Raw genomic sequence first — 22,191 nt, forward strand, 5'->3', positions numbered from 1 at the left:
AGTATTAATCAAGCTGTTCAGCGTTTCTTTATGAGTTTTGAGCTGCTACCTTAACGCTAGTTGTAACGTGACGCTTTTATTTTGAAAAGCCCTGATCGGAAAAACCCGGTTCATCCGTAAAGCAGGATAATGTTGCTTCTGGTGAAACACCTTCTGCGTGTGGACGTGTCCGCACCTTGCTCTCGTCTTGTTTGAACCTGGAGATATTATTCAGCTAAAAACTGAATGGAGGGGAGCGAGATAAAGAACCGGGCCGATACGGGCCAGTCCAGGCCGGGTCAAGACAGGAGAGACAGCGGCACCCAGACTGACAGCAAAGCACAAGGTGAGCTAGAGGCTAGGCGTCTGACATTGTTTATCTCTTCATTATTCAACTGTTTATTTGCACCTTAGACAATCGTTTCTGAGTGTTTCTGTGATGAATGTGTGTGGCTTTCCTCCTGAGAGTATTAATCCTTGTGCACATAGAGATATAAGCTGTCAGTCAACATTCAGCTCTGATCTCTGCTCTCATCCTCTCATCCTCTCATCCTCTCTCCAGCAGGTGTGATTACAGCTTTGCTCAAAGGCACTTCGGTGGACAAGATGGCTCCCCATTCACAAATTATTCTTTTTTCCACTCTGTCTCTCCTCCAGGTCATGGCCCCAGGTTATCAAAGGTCAATCTGTTTACCTTACTGAGCTTGTGGATGGAGCTGTTCCCACGTGAACAGCCTAAAGAGGATGACCACAGTCAGGTTGGTGTACAAACACACCGAGACCTACAATAAAACACCACCAAGTCATTTCCTTGTTCCTGCGCTCCATGTAGTGTACAGTACCCAACACTGAGTTAAGTCCTCTGAGTGAAATCATTTTGAATCTGGTGCGTTCCAGATCCGCGGGATGGGTCTGGTGGTGGTGCGGGACAGTAAGGTGATGGGACTCCACTGTTCAGGAGATGAGCTCCACGCAGGACAGGCAGCCATTATCCAACATGGCCCCCGCTTGGCTGACTGTCAGCTGTACTTCTCCAGGAGACCCTGTGCTACCTGCCTGAAGATGATCATCAACGGTGAGGGGAGGCGGGCGGGCTGATGGAGAGATGAGCAGACAGATAGAAAGAAGTTGAGAAATGTAAAACACAAGTCTGAAGACAACAGTCTGTAAAAATACGCTTTGTGACGCTGCTGTTATCGCAGTGTAACCAATGGCAACGTTATGCTTTTATAGAAATACACACAGCTCAACATAGAGCTTAATGTCTCAGTAACTAAGCTAATATGGAGCTACTGTGTTACTAAATGGGGTCGTACCACTGTGGACCTTAAACAGCTTCCTGATCAAGTGAATATATTGACCATATTGAATATTTCCTCTTACATTTTTGAGCTAGTTTTTCTAGTACAGTCAGCCGTGCATCACCTCCACCTGGTTGGATATGTAGTTTTAAATACTTAGGAACCAAATCCAAATGTTTTGCATGAATTTTGGGAAGGAAAGTACCAGCTCTGCGCGCTCTTTTGACTTTGTTGAGGATTCGTCACACTTCATCACTGTATAGGAATTTGACAGGCATTTCCTCTTTTGTACAGTTTTTGTTTCCTTTTCCCCTCCAAGAATTATTATTTCTAATTATTAATATTCTAAGTGCAATATTCTCTTATGTCCTTGTCTGTCTTGTGTTTATTTTTTTAGTGTTTGCACTGATCAGGAGTAGCTCTCCTAATTTTTTAAGTCTTGTACAATGACACTAAAGGCTTTCTATTCTATGCTGTTCAGAACCCTCTGATTATTTTTATTGCCATATCCCGTCATTACAGTTACAGCAGCTCAGGTGTGAGAAATTCACACTGTTGTAAATTTCTATTATGTTATTACAATCATCCAGACTTTTATTAGGCTTTAAAAGACGCCCGCACTGAGCTGAACTTTGGAACTGTGTTTCTGCCTCCACTGAGCCAAGTTAAGTAGAAATAAATACTGATGATGCTGTTGGCTCTTCTCCAGCTGGAGTCAGTCAGATCTCTTTCTGGCCCGGAGACCCCGAGGTCAGCATGCTGAGGTCCACCTCTACGAACCAGTCCAACTCCTCCCGCTCCCACAGTCCGCCTGGCTGCATCTCGGAGGAGGCTACACTGGACGCCATGGCGACAGAGAAGTTAAAGTCCAACAGCCGCCCTCACATCTGCGTGCTGCTGCAGCCGCTGGCGCCCGGCCTGGCGCAGTTTGTTGGCGAGACGTCCAGAGATTGTGATTTCATGGAGAGAGTGGAGGGTGATGAGCCGGGACTGAACGCAGAGGAGCTCTTCAACAGGTGCCCTACATACACACCTCTGCTGATGCAGCAGTAATAAGAAAAAAATGAGAGACGTTCTTTCTTTTTAAATCATTGCTGGTTTGGCACTTAAATCCACGGGAGGTTTGCTTTAGAAGTCACGGTTCTGACTTTTCAAGAATCTAGAAGCACAAACCACTAAAAGCTGCTTGTAAAACATATTTTAGAGGGAGAATCTCGATGAGCACATCAATTGTCAATCCAGAGCATCTGGATTTTGGCAGTTAGACGGTACAGACACTGTTTGTGGAAACATTAGTGAGTAAATCAAACTAAAACAGCAGGAAAACAAAAGTAGGATTTTGAAAAGAGAAGAGTATGTGTCCTGCTCTCAGGGGAAATTTGCTTTAATCAGTGAGGCAAATGTTAAAAATGCTAAAAAAAAATTCATCTGCAACCCAAATTAATTTCAGATAATTAAAAACTCATGAAATATACACATTAACTAAAATATGTATAAAGTGGGACTGGAGCCCTTTGAACTGCACAACTAAATAAAACAATGCTTCAAAGTCTGCAAGTAGCTGCGTTGCATATAAACAGGAGAAATGCTTCATGTTCTCCAGAGAACGAACGAGGCACCTCAAGGATTTCTCCAGGCAGTTCCTGGTCGGGACGTCTCAGCAGCACCGGCAGATTTTGACGCGAATGGGTCTGGAGAACTTCTGCGTGGAGCCCTACTTCTCGAACCTGAGGAGCAACATGAGGGAGCTGGTGGGGGTCCTCGCTGCAGTGGCCGCCGGGGTGCCGCCCCAACACCGCGGATTCTACAGGTGAGAAGCTCTCTTCAAATCACGGCCCTCAACTTTGTGGAAGTCCGTTGTTGATTGTGTCGTTTCTGTGCCCCAGGGAACAGAGTTCAGCCCCTGAGACGTCACAGGCCAAATCCTCACTGCCCCCTCCTCATGAGGGAGTATCCCAAGAAGTGGCTCACCACTGCATTATCCAGGCCAGACTGCTGGCCTACAGAACAGGTCTAGTTGGTTTTTCTGTTTGTCACGCTGCTCAAGGCGGATGCAGGATACCAAACAGTATCCTGTTTCAGGTCAGACTGAACAAAAAGTGGTTAAAACAGATAAGAAGCATCATAAGCAGCAGCTATTTATCTTCAAATCAAATAATGAGAATGTTGCAAATTAACACTCAAATATCCAACACTACAAGCAGAGCAAGATCTGCGAGACGTGTTTTCAGATACGTGACGTGACGGGTGATAGTCTGTGAGTCAGGCTGTCCGAACATTCGAGTTTGGCTGGATGACGCTTCAAGTGCCCAGACAACATTCTACCTTTGGCATTTCAGCCTGAGGAGGCCTGACAGATGTTTCCCAGATAACAGGAAACGTAAAGTAAACCCACAGATCTGTGTTTGTGTCAGGAGGTGGGCAGCCACTTGCAAGCCCTCTTGAAACGAAGGGCTGTGGCAACAGATGCGATGCCTGTAGCACATTTCCCTGAATGACAGGCTTAAAGGTCACAATCATGTGAAACATTGCTCTTGTCAGAGTTGCCATTTGTCACACTTACATGGAGAAACTGTCATTTTCATTCCAGAGGACCCCAAAGTGGGAGTGGGCGCCGTCATCTGGGCCAGAGGACTCTCGGTGAGCTCACCTGTTTATTGCCTCTGCCTTGATTTGACTATTTTATATTATATCCACTGCAGAAAATATTGTTTTTGTCCATAGTTCTCTTAGGATTTGACCTTCTGTGGGAGGGTTACAGGGGGAGGGGCTTCATGTTGCTGGAGGTTTTTGTTCTGCTCACAATACGTCAGCATTTAAAGCCGAATATGCAAAAGACAGTTTTAAGGGAGAAGTTCAACATTGTGGGAAACGCAGAGTTACAAGCTAAGCTACAACCAGGAGACAGTTTGCTTAGCTTAGCATTAAGAGATTGAAACAGCCTGGCTTAAAAAGTCTACCTGGAAAGAAATAGTGCCCACTGGCTTTGTTCATGGAGCGTTTTGATCTGCTTTCTTGTCCAAGGCTGGCTGCGATGGAACGGGGAGTCTCTACCTGGTGGGCTGCGGGTACAACGCTTACCCGGCAGGCTCGCAGTACGCCGAGTACCCACAGATGGACAACAAGCAGGAGGACAGGCAGAGACGCAAATACAGATTCATTGTCCACGCAGAGCAGAACGCCCTCACCTTCAGGTCAGACCGAGTCCGTTTACACAGTGGAAGATGACGATAATATGAAAAACGATTACAATCTTACCTGAAGTCTCACTTGCTGTGAAACTTCCTGACGCCTTTAGGACTCGAGAGTTCAAACATGGGGAGCCCACCATGCTGTTTGTGACTAAATGTCCGTGCGACGAGTGCGTCCCTCTGATCAGAGGAGCCGGCGTCACGCACATCTACACCAGCGACCAGGACAGGGACAAAGACAAGGGAGACATTTCCTACCTGAGGTTCAGCAGCCTGAAGGACGTCAGCAAGTTCATAGTGAGCACACAGAGGGAGGGAGGGGATGAAAAAACAGTATCAGTTTAATGAATCTTTCCTTTTTTATTTTTATTTTTTCAACTTTTTGCTGATTTATGCTGTGTGTATATGTGCATTGTTTCCTATAGGTATAATTAGATATAATTTTTAAGCCATTAAACTGTATAAATACTTCACTTCAGCAATGTGAGAATCTATAGAGACAGATTATCTCTGGTAATTTATTCTGTTTGTTTATACTGCAATCTGCTTTAACTCAGCAGCTTGTGGAGGTGTTGCTGCTGGTGCTTTTATAAGACTCGTCCTTGAAGAATCTGACATTTTTCTGTGTTCACAGTGGCGGAGGAGCCCGTCAGCCAGCTCAGTGTCGTCTCCTCACGTTGCCAGTAAGTTCCATGTTATTATCTTTAAATTTAAATGTGTTGTCGTTAAAGGTTTCATGACTCTGGCTCTCGTCCGGTCACTTATTGAAGCTCCTCCGTCTGAGTTGCACATTAGAGAAATGACCTTTTTGCTTTAACAGCAGTATTTATTTATTTTTTTTCTGTTCCAGACGGTTTTTTTGGGAAGCACAGCAGACAGACTGAGCAGGAGAGCCACAGCAACAAGAAGCTGTGCATCAACAGATCCCATGAGTCTGAGCTGAGCGTCGCACCCGGACAGACAGACACTGGGATAAACGGTTAAACCAAAAACCACTGAATCATGTTTTCAGCTCACGTGCCACAGATTAGATTATTTTAATTTGGGAGAATTTGATTGATTTTTAAACCTGTGCCACGCATCACTTTCTGTTATTTATTTGCCCTTTAATGCAGCACTGGGATCAGCTGCTGCGTGTTTATGTTTTACACCACGCTGAGTGATAACAGACCTCAGCTGGAGGTTGGTCCGATTTTTACCTAAAATGTGACATTTTAACTACCGGGCGCTGCTTTATATGAGAGATGTTTGTTCCAAGTCCAGTTATTAAGAAGGGACTGGCAGCGAGGGAAAGACAGGAACAAACTGGAAATGTGCACAGATGGATGGATCAGTGATGTAGAGGTAAAGAACATATGGACACTTTAAATGAAGGGAGGCAGGGTAGTAAATATAGGAAATGTAGGTCCTACAAACAAAATAATGTCACTCATGTCACTTTATTTTTTATTTTCAGTGTATTCAGAAAGTGTTTTTTTAAGATTTTTTTTTCTCTCCAAATGTATTAAAAAGGAAAAACTGAAATATCACATTGACATAAGTATTCAGACACTTTGTTATTGCTCTGATAACACTGCCAGCTGTGAGATCTTGTATAGATAGTCCAATCTAGGCAGACGTGTCATAACAAATGCTCAGAGTACTTATGTCAATGTGAAATTTCAGTTTGTCCTTTTTAATAAATTTGCAAACATTTGTTTTTTAATTTTGGCAAAAGGCTGCAACATAAAATGTGAAAAAAGTGAAGTGGTCTGAAGAGTTTCTGAATGCTCTGTAAAGAGTGAATAGTTTATATAATGGTACTAGGTGTTGGGTATACATGCAGCCATACTGTATGTATGTAAGTATAAACTTTTATTTAGGATTAATAATGATGCTGTTTTAAATAGGATTTGCACTAGATTTGGATTTCAGGCTTGAAAGAATCCAAGACATTTATACTCTACGGCTACGTGCTCATTGTGAGAGGAAGCATGAGAGTTAGGAGCGATGTCCTTCAGTTTGAAGACTGAATGTTTTCACTGGCAACAAAGAGGGCGACACAGTGGTACACAGGTGTTTGCTAAAATGCCACATGAAGCAGCTTTAAAAAAAAAAAAAAAAGTGTCAATATTAAGATTTATTTACCTACAATGTTGAGGAATTATGTTCATTTTCAGCTTCAACTTTTTTGCACTAGGACCTGTTCCATTTGTACTGTACGTCAAATCTTTTTCTCTGTCCGTACTTTCAACACGCTGTTGAAGTGTCAGAGCTTGTGAGCTGTGGAGCCATTCAGCATGATCCTGACAACAAAAAAAAACATCATGTGCTTTAGCGTTGAGACTCTTTTCAAAGTAAACGTCTTGACCACTGGCATTGAAGGAAAAAATGAAAATAAAACTCTCTTTCAAGAAAATAAGAGGTTTGATAAAAAGAGTGAATTGTTCAAATGAGCACACACAAAACGTATGCATTCCCATCCTTTTATTTTGCTGCGAGTGTGGTACAGTAGCATCAATGTGGAAAATAATGTGGCTGCTATCGTTGAGGGTATTGGAAAATGTGGAGTTTTGCTCGACCATAGTTTTGAAACGGGCCAAAACCAAACAAAGAAATCGTTGAGTTTGGCTCAGGAGAGAGAAGTCAGATGTAAAACTGGTTGGTCTACATTTGCATCTCATGTTATGTTCTGATATAGTACAAATACTGTCACAGCTTTAACATCTAAAATAGCTGGTATTGTTTTTATTTTTCAACCAAAAGGAGAACACAGAGAACTTTTTTTTTTCCATTTTTTTTTTTATCCAAAATGACACTTTAAAAGTTTACAATTGTTAGTCACCCTACTGTTCTTTCTGTTTGATTCACTTAATTTAACATTAGACAGCTAAAACAGTCTGAGTTTGAAATTTACTTTGAAGCTGCTGAGTGAAATCGTCAAGTCCTAATTAAAAACTTCAATGGAAGCACAAAGTAACCTGCTGGGTCAACATCAAATATTGATTAGGAACTAAATTTTGAATTTCAGTGACTTTTAGAAAATGGAAAATGGTCATTTTTCATTTCCAGGTCAAATATAAAACCAACAGTGTTTTAAAAGTAATGTTTAACCCTCACTGATTTTGCACATTATACGGTCCTTTAACTACATGTGGATTTTTCACAGTTACATTTCACCATTGAATCCTGTTACAGATCAACTTTGGCCTCTCTCTGCGACACGTTTCCCAATGAGCTTTTATAGCCAACACAGCTTGTAATCCTCGTATTGAGTTAGTGCTACTCAACAGTGAGTTCGTACACGACGGCAACCGATCACCTGCAAAAAGTTTAAAATGTGTATTTGACAGCGTAACTCAAATATAGCGAGTTAAGAGGTTCACTGCTTAATCGCAACAAATATGTTCCATCCAGAGCATATTTTCATCAACATAATTAAGCTCCCCCTAGGAAGATAGTGAAAATACAAAATAAGGATAAGAGAAGAAGAAGGGAAAACACATCAAACCAAAAAGGCACCTCTGAATCTTCTCTCCTGTTTCCTTTCCAACACCAACATCAGATCGAGACACTTGTGACAGCACAGAAAGAAAAACACAAACCATCTTCACAGCTGCTCTCCTCTCTCGACCCCCTCCCCGCAGCAAAGTGCCCCCGGTTAACGTTCAAACTCACAATGGCACTCACCTCAGGTGTACAAACCATAAACTGTACATGACGAGAAATGAAACTATATGTAAAAAAAAAAAAAAAAAAAAAAAAATTATAATAAAAATACCAACAAGCAGTGTGAAAACAGTGATCAGTTTAAGATTAACAAAAAAAACCCAAAAACATTTGAATCATCATATTATTTTTTATCATACAGAAAGTGCTATCAGCTACCAGCAAAGAGAACCAGTGATCAAAGTGATTGAAGCTTACTGTACCGACGGCAGCCAAATGTCACCGTTCAATTAAAAAGGCTCTTCATCTCAAAGACTCTTCACCATCAACTATTTTCATTGGCAAGCTGCGGTCAACAGTGACTGAAGCCAGCTGTCCCAAAACACGTTTCTTCTCAGTCCTGCTGGAGCTAATTGAGTTTGTTAGATTGGCACAGGCGGACGCCCCTGAAGCTGGGAAGATTTGTAAAATTACATTTGACAGGAAAAACCTTTGCATGTTAAACTAGTTCAGATTAAACTGCAGGATCAAACAGAGAAAATCAAGTCAGTTTTTTTTTTTTTTTTAAAGCAGTTTTCATGGTGAAATCAGCCTTTGTATATTGTGCAGTGTGTCCCCAGCTTCAGAGAGCTGTAGGATGACTGATGAGCCAAAACATTAACTTTTTGGAAGATGAGACTTGTTCTGTTTCAGTGTGAATCTATGAAGCAGGATTGTATTTAAGCCTGATGATGCTTTTCAGTTGCAGAGAGAGAAAACTTTAGCAATCATTGGATTTGGCAGCGGAATAACAGAGATGTTTGGCCAGCAGACGGTAACTGAGCGTTACTGTTGGCTAACAAAGCTTTTAGCAATGACTGAGAATGTGTTTCACACTTAAGAGCTTCTCACTTTAAAGTACAATTGTTGCCTCATCCCAACCAGACACATTGACCCAGCTTTAAAAAAAAAAAAGAAAAAAAAAAAAAAAAGCAGAAATTCTTCATTATTTTTCTGATTTGCAGCTACTTCATTTAAACAGAGATTAACTCGTGTGCAGTGACTGGTGATAAAAATACAAAAATGGTCACGTCTGTTTGTTCGACAGCCACTCGGACCATTTTGGCCAAAGCTTTTTAACCGCTGGTTCTCCCAACAAAGCAAATCAGCTGCCTCCAACACCATGAGTTGTGGCACTACATGCTACAGATGAAAAAAAAAAAAAAATTTTTACAAAAGATCAGTGATTGAGAACTACTCTTGCACAAATTTTTAATGAACCAACAAAGAGAAAAAAAAAAAAGACAAATAATGTCTTGAAGATTTTTTTTTTTTTAAATAGAATAACCATTATTGTTAATGTGTTTTTTTTCTATGTGTTCTTATTGATAAAAAGTTGGGGTAGAGGGGAGGGAGGGGTGCTCCTCTAGGAGGCTGGTTTCTTCAGATCCCTGATCTGTTTGATTAGGTACGTCTTCTCGTCGTTGAACTGCTCGTCGTCTGCGCGGTCCTTCTGGAAGTTGCTCAGGAAGTCGATCAGTTTGGTCTGGTTCTTGAGCAGGATGTCGATGATGGGCTGCGTCTTGTTGGGGTTCGCTACAAACACCTGGGGGGACGGGAGCAGCCCGAAATTAGACGGCATGAATTTGCGGAGATCTCCGTGATTTCTCTGACAAAGCTGCAACACAACACCAACCCTGAATGCAGGTACGAAAACTTGATTTCATTTTGTATTTGACATATCAGCTTTGGTTTGGGCGTTTGTACATCAGCTGTTAGACTTGATAATAAGCCAGTCTGACATTTCATCTGCAGATATAGATTTAGAGAATACACAGAGGCAGGAAAAGACACTAACTTCCTGTCTGATGTCAATTAGTGTCACGTCAGCCCAGCAGATCCTGCAGTCTAATGTTACTGTCATATCATTCTCTCACCCAGCTGAGGCTTCCTACGCATGCACTGGCTTCAGGATAATAAATGATTTGTATTATTTAGTTGTACTGATCCGTGCAGTGGATGCATGAGCGAGGTGTTTTTACCTTAAACACGTGGAAGGCCTCAAACTGGATGTTGGGGCTCTTGTCTCTGAGCAGATTCATCATCAGCTTGAGATTCTCGGGTTTGCTGATGTAGCGCGTCATCACCGTGAAGTTGTGTCTGTCCAGTAACAGCTCACCCAGAAGCTGGAGGAAAGATTATTGAGAACAATGTGACAAAGATATACGAGGGGAGTCCGTCTCATTTATTGTTCCATGGGTAGAAGTGTGAATTCAGGCCTGATGCTGGTGTCAGGAGCCAAACTGTGGCATCGAACAGGCGGAATAAATGATGCTAAAGGTATCTGTTCAACTTCTGTACAGCAGTGGTGGCTAAGAGGTAAACTGTTGTGTGTACAGCACCCTCTGTCGGCCTGGGAAGGGTGTACACTGCCCCTCCATCTACTCTGATGGAGAACATGACCGAACAGTAAGAGCTGGTACCATGGCAACAAACAAACAATCCCTCACTGGCTTCCCACCCACAAACACAGCTGTCCAAAACACAACCAAAGCTCCGGTGAACCGAGGTCACTGCAGTGATTGTTTTTTTTTCTCTCTGTGCTGCTCAGGCAGTGTTGTCATTTTTAATGCAGAGTTTTATTCCCATCAGAGGAAGCTTCGGTTCACAGTGTTGGGTCTGTTTTTTGTATTTTTAAAAAGAGTTTTGAGCTGAATTGCAACAGAAAAATCAATATGAGTCATGACCAAACCTTTAGAGACTGCCTCTTGGTGACGTAGTTCTCGGAGTGCAGCAGCTTCTCATAGTCTGCAAACACCTGCAATGACGTAAGAAACACACCTAATTAAACATTATTCACAGTCTGACACGTCATCATGATGCCTGTGTTTTGGATACTTTATTTGCATCCAAGGGAAATTAGCCATTTTTAAACTTGTAAAAGACACATATGGTATAAGAATGAGGAACGGATGAGTTTGGAGAAGTGATCCCTTTCTTCCACTTCCTCCAAACTTTCAAAATAAACTTTAGTTTATCTTAATCACAACTTTCATTTCAGTTTCTAGGATATCACATAGTACTGTGTATAACTTGTGTGGCTCTGAATTTGAACAGGCAGAGCACCAGGATCTAATCAATATGCTGTGTTTTCTCAGCCGTGTCACAGGCTCCTGGATCACATCGACTCCACCGGCCCCGCAGCTCCGTCTCCTGACGCACAGACGTCTGCCAACATACAACGTCCAGGTAAAAAGGCACTTCTGTGCGGGGTTTCTTCAGGCTGAGGCCCCCGGGGAGCCCTACCTATGAAAGAGACCCCTCTACATTGGGGAGCTGACAGCATAGAGCAGAGCTTTGTATCTTGGGACACCGTGACACTGACGGAGCTTTCCAGGGATTCACTTTTCCTGGAACTACAAGGTTACTGGTCAGAACTTTATTTCTTACTTCCCACATATCTGCTCTCTCTTCCGGCTTATTGAATAGACCCTCACAAGGCCCTGTGGCCGCCCGTGTGTGACCACAGTGTGTTCAATGACAAACCTTTTTTTGGATGCATGACTGGGCCATTGAGCGCTGCAGTGACTGACACCTGATCTGGTTGCATGCTGTATGTATCTATGTATGTTTCCTCTCCTGGGCTCTTCCTCATTTAGAGCCGTGGACGGTGTTTACGTTTATGCTTCCAAATAGCACTCGGTGGCTGATGTTGCGTGACCTGCGTGGGAGGTGTGTGTGTGTGTGTGTGTGTGTGTGTGTGTGTGTGTGTGATGTGGTCAGGGATGGAGGGAAGCCATGGTGAAATCGTCCGAGACTGAAAAGTTTCACCTGGTAACACTGGTTCAAAATAACGAGACAAACTTGCATCGACATGCGCGGCAGCTATTACAGTCTTCCTTCACTTGTTTTCCAGGCTGATCCTCTCTGACGGGCTGAGCTATGGTGTTGGGTAATGTGTGTGCGAGTCAGTCCACTCACAGCATCGTAGTTCTGTTCGAGGTATTCAGCCACAAGCACTTTGTGTCTTGTCAGGAGATCCTGCGAATGAAGACAGAAAAACAAATTAAGTCTAAATTAAGCTAATGGAGGGTTTTTGGTTTTTTTCTGTGAGGTTAGTGCAGTTCTCTGTACTCCATCATATCCACTGGTAAACACTTTTGTCAGGAAACAGCTGGTTTCTGTATAATAAAGCAGGTATTTCAGTTTCATCTCAACAAAACCATTAGACGGGTGTGTTATCTTGCCAGTATCAGTCATGAAGCTTTATTAAAGACTGAGAAAAACCTTCATCTTGTCCAGTTTTTAAAAATTAAATTCTACATTTATTTGTCAGTGATCAACAGGAAGTAGAACTATAAAGGACTTTCCTCAGCAAAACCTCAAATGAACCCTAATCTAAGGGTGGTTCACCCAAATAAAACAAAACAGCATCTAAACATTAATTAAGCTTTAAGATATCGGTCTCCCCAGGTTTTTACTGGGAATAAAAACGCTGCAAAGCTTTGGCTGATTCCACCCAGAGGTACCTTGAAGGTGGCGAAGGCGTCGGAGGCGATGTCGAAGGTGGACATCTCCACGTAGTTGAAGAAGCTGTGGAAGTGATCGGAGTGAAGGACGATCTTGGCGAGCGGCTCGTGGCGGATGCACTCCCTCAGCATGATCCCACAATTCAACGCTACCTGGGGCGTCTCGTACCTTCAAGCAGAGACAGAGGGTTTGTCTCGCCTCTGTGGAAGCCGTCGGACTGTGTAGAGCATGGAGGGTCTGCTCTGTGTGTGTGTGTGTCTCACCCTTTCAGCAGTATAAAGAGGACCTCTTGGTGGGAACAGAAGTATTCGACAGTGGGGCTCCTCGTCCCGATCTGCCTCCTCAAGATGTTGTTGAAGATCTGACACACATCCTTCTTGCCCTGCGAACGAACACACACATAAAATCAGACAAACAAGCGCTAAGCACTGCTACATCTTCATCCTGCTGTCAACCACAGCCATCTACTCCTCCCTCTCTTTCCATTTCCCTTTCCCTCCATAACCGAAGCAGCAAAGCAGTCAAGCAACAAACGGAGAAAGTTTGTTTGCATTTTCCCTGTCGTGTTTCTACGGCAGCTTCATCATGAGAGGCTGCACACTTCTCTCCTCACCTCAAAGTCTATGACCTGCAGGTTTTCTACCAGAGATATCAGCAGGCCGCTGTTGTACAGCTCCTGGGCCAGCTGGGCCACAGTCTCAGTGTGAGGCTCCTTATCGTTGCTCCCGTACAGAATCTCCTTCATGGACACCAAGCACTTCGACACCTCCTCGGACGCCTGCAGGAGCAGAGCGGAAGAGATGGAGAAGATGAGAGAGCAGAGGGGGAGTTAAATAGACGCCTTTGGACCAAAGACAGACATTACAGATTATAAGAAAGAAGAAGGAGAAAGCTGCAACTGACTTGGGCCTGAGCTTTGCAGATTGTGCGCGTGTCTGTGTGCATTTGTGAGAGAAAGTACACTGTCTTGACAGTGAAGTGTCAGGAGATGACAGGGCCAGGCTGTTCCATGCTCTAATTTCACAGAGAGCTGTCACCTCTGGGCCCCTGGACACCCAGGCATTTACACACACACACACACACACACACACACACACACACAGAAACACACTGTCCCTCTCTACCTTGTCTGTCTTCTTATCCTGTTTGACGAGGATGGCCAGGTTTTCCTTCAGGGTTCTGACGATGTCCGCCGGACTCTTGTGGGATTTACCAAACAGCGGCATGATGGACACAAAGTGGCCTTGGGACCTGGGAAACAAACAGACACACACATGCAGAGAGGATGAATAATAATCAGTGCTATTTTCATGTGAATAGGATACGTCAGTTTTCTTTTCCCTCCACTCCACAGCAGCGTGCAGTCAGCTCTGTTCATGACGGGGAAACTTGGCCCTTCTGCTTCTTAACATTTCTGTGACATTTAGCAGCTCACCAGCTTGTGTAGCGCACAGAATAATGGAGGAAAGCCTCATAGTAACTAATACAGACATCAATATTTAAAGAGTTTTCAAAAATCTGATCGCAATATATCAGCCAAAATGTTTTTTATAACATGAATCAGGATGATTTAAATGTAATTATTTAAAAATGTACCGAACAGGACGTTTTTTTTTTTTGTTAAAAGCAGCAAAACAGCAAATGGAAAGTTAATACAAAGTCAGAAATATCACATCTCAGACAACAGCGCTTGAGCTAAATGAGCAGTAAATCATCCGTCGCAAAGAATTCCTGGAATGGATGGATTTTTAAACCTGTGCTCTTTCTTCATCCAGCCGGTGTGACAACTCGACAAAAGGCCGCCGAGAGAGAAATAAGAAGGTGATGCGTGTGTTTGTGTTTCAGGAATCCTCCACCACCTCAGAGACACATTCCTAAGTAATCTCCAACTGCAGCCCCTCTGACACCCGTCTTCATATAATCTAAGTCATAGTCGGTGTATTAGATTGTTACATAACAGCAGAAACAACAGGAGGGTTTGTTGGGATTGTCTGCTCCAGCAAACCTCAAAACCAGAATCACTCTCCTGCATAAATATGGAGACCCTGCAGTTACAGAACACATAGTTTAGAGAGAGAGAGAGAGAGAGAGAGAGAGAGAGAGTGCGTCACGGTCAAGTTACAGTGCACGCTATCCAGACTTTAAACTTAAAACGAAGATGTCATCCTGCTTTACAAGGCTAATTATGAAGTAGAATATGACAAAATGAGCCTAACTGGTGGCAAATCGGAGTTACCTCATATGTGAGTCATCTGGAGAGTGTCCCATCATGTGGACGTCCTACAGTCCAAATGGTGCTACTATCTGTCCAATATGTAGTACAACCAAATTAACAAAGGTCTATCCCTACAAAAGGTCAAGTAAAATGAAGTGCTTCAATCAGCCTAGCAGCAATATTGAGTCTAGATTGGAGATAATCCAGGCCCCATTAGACACCGTCTTGACTGTATGTGGTTCATATAATTGAGTTTTATTACTGCATAATGTCCATGTAGGCCTCAGGTTGTATTTTGCCCTGGTACTGTCAGAATGTCAGGGACTGTTTGGGCACCAACAGTTAGGAAGGTGCCAGTGGATGCAGGTTACTACTGTATTCTGTTGCAGACACATTATGGATATAAAATACTGGCACAGATAGGCCAAGTTGAAAAATAGGACTTTCAGCACAGGTGAGCCCAGGTTAGTGTCGCATTCATATCTACTTCCACTGTCCACAGTCTGCACAACCTTTCTTCATACTGCCAGCACCTAAACAGGAACCGCACATGCTCTTTAAAGTCTGTTAGTTCAGGTTTAACTCTGTCAACATTATAAAACAGAGGGATTTTGTTTTCAGCCGCTGACTGAGTGTGTGAGCGTTTAAAGGATCCAGGAAGCAGCAGTGGCCTTTACAATCCAGGCCGGGTCAGGAACAGGCAGAAAACTTGTGACTGCTAATCCTCATCTGGGAATGTGAAAGGGCATTACACCCCCGCCCTCCTCGCTTAACCTGAACTCCCACCTTCATTCCTCTCCATCCAGCTCCGCTGCCATTCCTCCCTCCATCCACTCTCTGCTATCGGCTGTGATTGATGGAAGAGTAACACTAACTCGCTCAACACTCAAACTGAAGGAGTGATCAAGGTTTACCTCCTGCTCCTCTTTGTCTCCCTTATAACCAGTGACAAAGACCTCACACAGAGTCGGAGCCCAATTAACGCCGCAGCTCTTTGCACCTGAACTCGCTTGTTGCTCTTGAAGGTTTTGTCATGAAAATGCTCAGAGGGGAAAATGTGTCATCGGTTGTCCTGACACTTCAGGAGGAGATGACCTCACAACGGGAGAATTGAGGACCCTGACGGTGAAAGAGTCAGAGCAGCAGTGAGGAGCAGGGACTCTCGCTCTGATTTCCCCAGATGATACTAAAGCGATGTAGAGCTGTACACTAGATTTATATAATCTGTTTTCCTCCATTAGAAAAATCTAATTCTAGGACACTGAACCCGACATGATCTCCAAATATGATCAACTTTTCAATTCATGAGGTTGTCATAAAGCCGTCCACGGGGCATCATAACAAGGTAACCGCTGCAGAAATGACGGTAACTGTTAATTAAAGCACAAAACAATAAAAAGCATTCATTTGTAAAATTACATAAGCGCTTCTTCAACACCCGCAAGAGCAAGAAAACAGCTCGAATTGGAATCACAAGGTTTTCACCTGACGAAGACAAAAACTCAGCTCAGCTCCACCAACACTGACTCACAGTGTTCGACCTTTTATTTTGGGCGTGAAGGATTGATTTAAAGGTCTTAATGATGATATTCCCTGCTGTGGTCGAGTGTCGTGTTTTGTCTCAATGTGCCAGCCTTTTTGTGTTATGCTGATGTTTGTTTTGTTTTGTTGTTTTTTTTACGCTTTTATTCTGACAGGGAGACAATCGCATCGGTCAGAGGGAGGGCTGCTGATTCACATTTGGCAAATGAAATCACATGGAAGAAGATGACTTGTTCACACGCACACCATCAGAAGGTCAGGCTGAACTTGAGGAGCTAATTTGCTAAGACAGAAAAGACCCGTCAACATGATGCATTAATTTGATTTGCTCCAATGGACGGTGAGACACAAAAAGAAATCCACTTCCTCTTTGTTCTTAATGCAACCAAGTGCTTGTTCAGATCTGGTGGGTGGGTGAAAAATATAATTTTAAAGTGTGAGGCTTCAGATTGTTTAAAAAGTTACAATAAGGCTCCTTCTGTTTCACTTTATCAACACGTTATGTTACGACTACAAAGCTTCAGCCCAGTCAATATTTGTCAAAGGATAAACAGGCAATGAGGAAGTAGTTATCAAAATAAGGGACCTGCTCTTGCACAGACTTTCCTGCTTCTTTATCCGCTCAGGTACAGACTCCTGTGTCGGGTAATAACCAGCTCTGAGTCTAATATTTCCCCTCTGCCGTTCCCGCCTTGTTGCCGCAGCTGTAACTAAATGTTTCGGATTATTAAAGAATACTCAAAGGGTCCGTTTTAATCATCTAATAACACGCCTTTGAGTCCCGGACAGCTTAAACTCTAGGTTACTGTGAAGCCTTCATTTTCACTTGTAGCCTACTTAAGACTGACTAAATGTTATGTAATGGAATTAATCTGGTGCCCACTGGGCTTGAACGCACACAGCGAGCTGCTCTGCTTCAGTGTAATCTCACAGGGAACGGCTCCACACTGCCCCGAACACTCGCTTCACAGCTGTAATCACGGGAGACCAAACACCCTTTAAATAAGAAGACAGCCAAAGGACACAGAAATCACAGAGGATTCAGTTTTAACTGGACTATAACTGACTATAAAGAATAATTTCACTCTTTAATTTCACTTGATTATCACCTATTTATTTATTTTGTTTCCTCTTTACCTAGAAAGACAACTCTGTGTCTGCTTTGTATTTAATAACTGTCACAGCCAGGATTAGTTACAAACAAAATGTTTTTAATTGATTGACTAATCAATTAATCAACTAAGCTCAAATGTCAGGCTGCTGCTGTAAAAGAAAAACTATCTTCAGTTTATAAAGACAAACGTCATGTACACATGTTTAAATAACTTGCAGCTAAATTTCAGGTATAAATCTCATCAAACTTTTATTTTACAATGCTATCGATTGACTAATAACGACGGAATTTCTCAATTAGTTGATTAAACATTTTGTCTATAAAAAAAGTCAGAAAATGGTGAAAATCGTTCGTCACACTTACCTAAAGCTAGAATGAGTGTCTTCAAAGTCTAAAAGCTAAATATTCTTACTCTATTGTCACATAAAGACAAAAAAAAAAGCAGCAAATCTTCACATCTTGGAGCTTTGAACTAAATAATATTTGGCGTTTTTGCTTGAAAAATGACTTCCGTATCCATAACCCTTCTGTCAAATGCCTGAATGATTGACCAGCTCTACAAACATCCCTCACACCCACTCTCATCACATGCTCAGGAGGCTATCAGCAGCATCGCTATCAAAACACTCAGCATAGATCCCTTTGACCGAATGCAGCGCAGGCTGGTGACATATTTCGGCTGGAAGCAGACTCCTCCTGGATTATCTGCAGCCTGACCTTTGCTGCGACATATGGGCTCGATGTAAAAGCAGACACATCGCTTTCATCTGTACCAGACCTGTGCTGACCAGCCGATCCAGCACGCTCTCAATAACTCGAGCCGTCCTACAGGACATGCAACGGAGCTGCTTGACTGACTATAATACATTTATTTGTCGCTGTGTAGCAGTTTTTCCTGAACTATACCTATGAGCTCGGCCTTACTCGTACCTTTAAAGGACACAATCTCTACCTGCAATAAATTTATGAATGACTAATAATGTTATATAGGTTCCACCCACCTACTGCACAGTAGTGGGTGGATTTATGACTAATCAATGTCATCCCAGCGTAGCGAGATAGTGCTGCCTGACAGGAGCCGTAGAGCTAACCTAACAAGACAGTGACGCATCACACCTACATGCCACCGAGCCAGCAGTAGTAGTGACTCCAGATGTCATGTTGGCTCATGGCTCAACTTGTCATGTGCTTGATTTTACGTTAAAAATAAAGCCAAAAAAAAAAAAGAAATCATCTCACAATTTTAAATCTTAACACGCAGCTTCTGGAGCATCTGAAACAGAAAATTAAAGGGAAATGCTCCACAAGCCGGGACTTCTGCATCAAATAACACATCCCCAGTTATATTCAAATTCAAAGTGGAAATGTCAAATGAAAAATTGCCTGATTCATTATTTACTTTCGTAACATTTGTTTCTAAGCACCCATGTGAAATATTCCACCATGTGATGAATGCACCGCCCTTTTCAGAGAAGAAGAAAGGCGGCTGCCTCTAATTTCTTCTCGACTGTCAGGAACGCAGACGTGGAATTTAGGTATTCAAGGAGGAGCAAGGAAGATTATTTAACCCTCAAACACTCACTCGCTCTCAGTATGAATCATAACTGTTAGTATCTGATATGCTGATAACAAATATGTCTATTTTTATTTTACAAAAAATGAATTAAATGATACTGAATAAAAGTATAAAAGTTAAATTTTAAAAACATCTGTTGAGGAGCAAAACACATGGTTGATTTATTTCCCACTAGACACACAGCATCACTGAAAAAAGACCTTTTGGTTCCACTTTTTAGCACTTGAATCGAAGTAATCAAGCTCGAAACACTCAAAAGCCTAGAAAGTCGAGAAAAACAACCAGACAGAGACACAAAAATCAAAGTGTTTGAACAGACACAGCCCATCTCGAACTACAAAGAGGCATTCTCAGTGCAAACGTTCACAAGGAGATTGTTCTCTCCGAGGCAACCTGGAAGGAACGCTCCCTGAAAGGACAAACATCGGCTCATCGGGTCCTTTCTCGAGATTGATAATGATGTGAAAAGTCCCCTCTCTTTTTAACTTTGAGTGGAATAGAGACGTCAAGCCCTGATTCCTGCCTGCATTCGATGCACCTCGCTGAAGCACACAGAGACCTCCGTGGGAATAAAAGATCCCCTGGTTGTGTCAGAGCGGCCATCACCTGCTGTATCATGGCGAGGAAGATACTGCACCTCCTGCGTTATAGCATTACAACAGACGCCAACTCCAACCACAGCTTTCACCCTAACCTGCATATTTAAGCTGCTGAGTGGCAGTACTCCGTCTTAGAAGCAAAATTCAGGGCAAAAAAAACTTCTCATTTACTTGTAACTGAGAAACAAGCTACCCATTAAAAATACCATGAACACAAATAGGGTGAGTTGATACTGAGAAGTTTGTACTCATAAAAAAAACAGCTGTAAAACCATCATATTACCACTGAAAGCCTTGTTAAAATGTGATAAATGTAGGATTAATAGGGGTAATACTCTGAACCAGTGACAGACAGGCCTACCCTACCAGATACAGAGCCTACTGTATCTGATTCTGGTCTGCCTATATGTCAAGACACCAAGAGGAACTGAGGATGTAAAGTAGTGTTGCATTCAAAATAAAAGCAGAGCAGCTACAGAACATCTTAAACACTGGCCTTCGACCAATATTTCAGAACCTAAAGATATTCAGTTTATCTTATAAGTCTAAAAAAAAAAAACCCTGTAAATATTAACATCTGAGAAGCTGCCATTTTTTTCTTAGAAAAATGCAATGTTGCATCATCATCATCATCTGCTGTGAAAAACCTACAATACAACAAGAGACTGAAACTTGCCGAAGAAATAATAATAATAGACTTAACAGCATTCAAACATTTACAGACTCAAATGAATGTAAAATCAATCTACATAACATCCCAGCCATAAATGTGGACATAAGTTGACTGTATATGCTAAATAGCTTATTATAACTATATAGAATATTAGTAAACACAATAAGGCTGCAGATCATAATTGTTTTCAATATTAATTACTCCATCTATCAATTCTTTACATTCATCTGCAATTATTTGTATACTGCAGTTTCCCAGACACACCCAGGTGACATCTTTGTGCAGTTCAACATCCAAAGATGTTAAAGTTACTGTCATAGGCTGCAATACAGACCAAAGAGGCAAATTCTTACATTTAAAATGCTGGAACCAGAGAATTATAGTATAATTACTTGACTATTAATCAGTTATTATTGTTGGATATTCATTTTCTAATCGCTGAAGTGACTAATCATTTTATTTTGAAATGCGCGACCGGAAGCGGCATTGTTTTCATCCTCGCCAACCTGACGACAGTCGCCTAAAGTAACGTAGCAGAGAGGAAAAAAACACACAAACACACCAACAAAATACACACAGTGTGCAATCGCTGCTGAAGAATTAAAGACCCCGTGAACGACAGTGTGTGGAGGAATAAGAGCCAGTGGAGCAGGCGGCAGTAAATCCCCGATAAGGCCGCAGAAACAGTCCCAGACAATGTGATTTAACACGGCTACACCCCTCTCGCCTCCGGCTGAACTCCCTTATTGTTTGACAGATTTCCAAAGCTAATCACACTTGTCTGCATCATTTCAGGGGGGGGAAACAGCTGGAGGGGACATTAGGGGGGTCTCATATATCAGCATAAGAGACATTTAAATCCACAAAGTTGTCATTTTGTCACCACTGGGCTGGAAGCGACTGCTCCTCGACAGCACGGGCTGCAAACGATACTCACGCTGGGAAGATGTTCGGTGGGGGGTGTCTCTAAAATGTCTCCGCCGCCTCTGTCCCGGTTCACAGCGCAGCCGAGACTCGCAGGAAGGCTTTCGCGGTCACGCCAGGGCTGTTTGCTCGCAGGGAAGTCCGCTAAAGAGGTGTGCGGAGCGGTTTTAAATGTGGGGGATCCGTGGAGAAGGCAGCGCAGAAATCCATCTGGTCGCTCTCCAGCCTCGCGTCAAGCTAGCGCGGAGACGCTTTCAAGGCTTCCGCTGTGGGATTTCAGAATAAAACCGGCCGCCGACGCTCACCTGCTTGAGCAAACAGAAGAATGACGAGAGGAAAGGTTAAAAGTCGGACTAAAAATGTTACTGTTAATTTAAATACAGTCTGTATTTATGAATTTTAGCGATATTTGTCTGATTCGCACACTATAAAGCTGTCACACAGACATATTTGTTTTATAGAGCAATTCGCGTCACTTCCGGTAGTAGTATGGCTAACGCTTGCCAACTTGACAAATCTGTATCTTTCCAGCCGGGGCTGAGTCTCGTCCACATCCTGTCAATATCAAGTCCTTCTTACCGCCTTGTCTCAAATGTTGCTGAATGATGTGATGAAAACAAGCCCAGGTTTGATACGGTTTACCACACTTACATTTAAAATACCCGACAAGATCAAATCTACCTTTTCTACAACTGAGAGGACAAAGCAAAGGAGAAAGGGGAGACTGAAGGTCGGGTAGTAAACATATTGGAACGACGCCCAGGCCATAGCATGACAGTCTAAACTGGAGAGAGCCCATTGGAGGTTACATGTCACATGATTGAAAACACATGTCCGGATGAAAATTCATAATTGATAACACTGACAATGTATTCACATGTTTTTATGTTGAACGCCGATAATTCAACTAATTAAAACAC

The 22,191-nt window shown here is 42.6% G+C and overlaps 2 protein-coding genes across 2 annotated transcripts; one reads left to right on the forward strand and one right to left on the reverse strand.

Moving 5' to 3' along the window:
• Window positions 1-47: 47 nt before the first annotated feature.
• cdadc1 (cytidine and dCMP deaminase domain containing 1) lies at window positions 48-6,869 on the forward strand. Its single transcript, XM_071464922.1, has 11 exons — window positions 48-325; window positions 637-737; window positions 877-1,054; window positions 1,990-2,296; window positions 2,884-3,090; window positions 3,167-3,291; window positions 3,871-3,920; window positions 4,305-4,474; window positions 4,579-4,768; window positions 5,106-5,154; window positions 5,322-6,869. The coding sequence occupies exons 1-11, from the start codon at window positions 226-228 to the stop codon at window positions 5,453-5,455; spliced, it is 1,611 nt and encodes a 536-aa protein (XP_071321023.1). The 5' UTR covers window positions 48-225; the 3' UTR covers window positions 5,456-6,869.
• A 53-nt stretch (window positions 6,870-6,922) lies between these two features.
• On the reverse strand, window positions 6,923-21,524 carry cab39l (calcium binding protein 39-like). Its single transcript, XM_071464923.1, has 9 exons — window positions 21,285-21,524; window positions 13,753-13,879; window positions 13,242-13,406; window positions 12,892-13,010; window positions 12,628-12,796; window positions 12,080-12,139; window positions 10,851-10,916; window positions 10,141-10,284; window positions 6,923-9,704 (listed from the first exon to the last, which is right to left on the reverse strand). The coding sequence occupies exons 2-9, from the start codon at window positions 13,852-13,854 to the stop codon at window positions 9,525-9,527; spliced, it is 1,005 nt and encodes a 334-aa protein (XP_071321024.1). The 5' UTR covers window positions 13,855-13,879; window positions 21,285-21,524; the 3' UTR covers window positions 6,923-9,524.
• Between the last annotated feature and the right edge of the window lie 667 nt (window positions 21,525-22,191).

The sequence above is a fragment of the Trachinotus anak genome, unplaced genomic scaffold (assembly GCF_046630095.1).
Source record: "Trachinotus anak isolate AG129_WGS33_773 ecotype Australia unplaced genomic scaffold, CSIRO_AGI_Tana_v1 ptg000026l, whole genome shotgun sequence".
Taxonomy (NCBI): domain Eukaryota; kingdom Metazoa; phylum Chordata; class Actinopteri; order Carangiformes; family Carangidae; genus Trachinotus; species Trachinotus anak.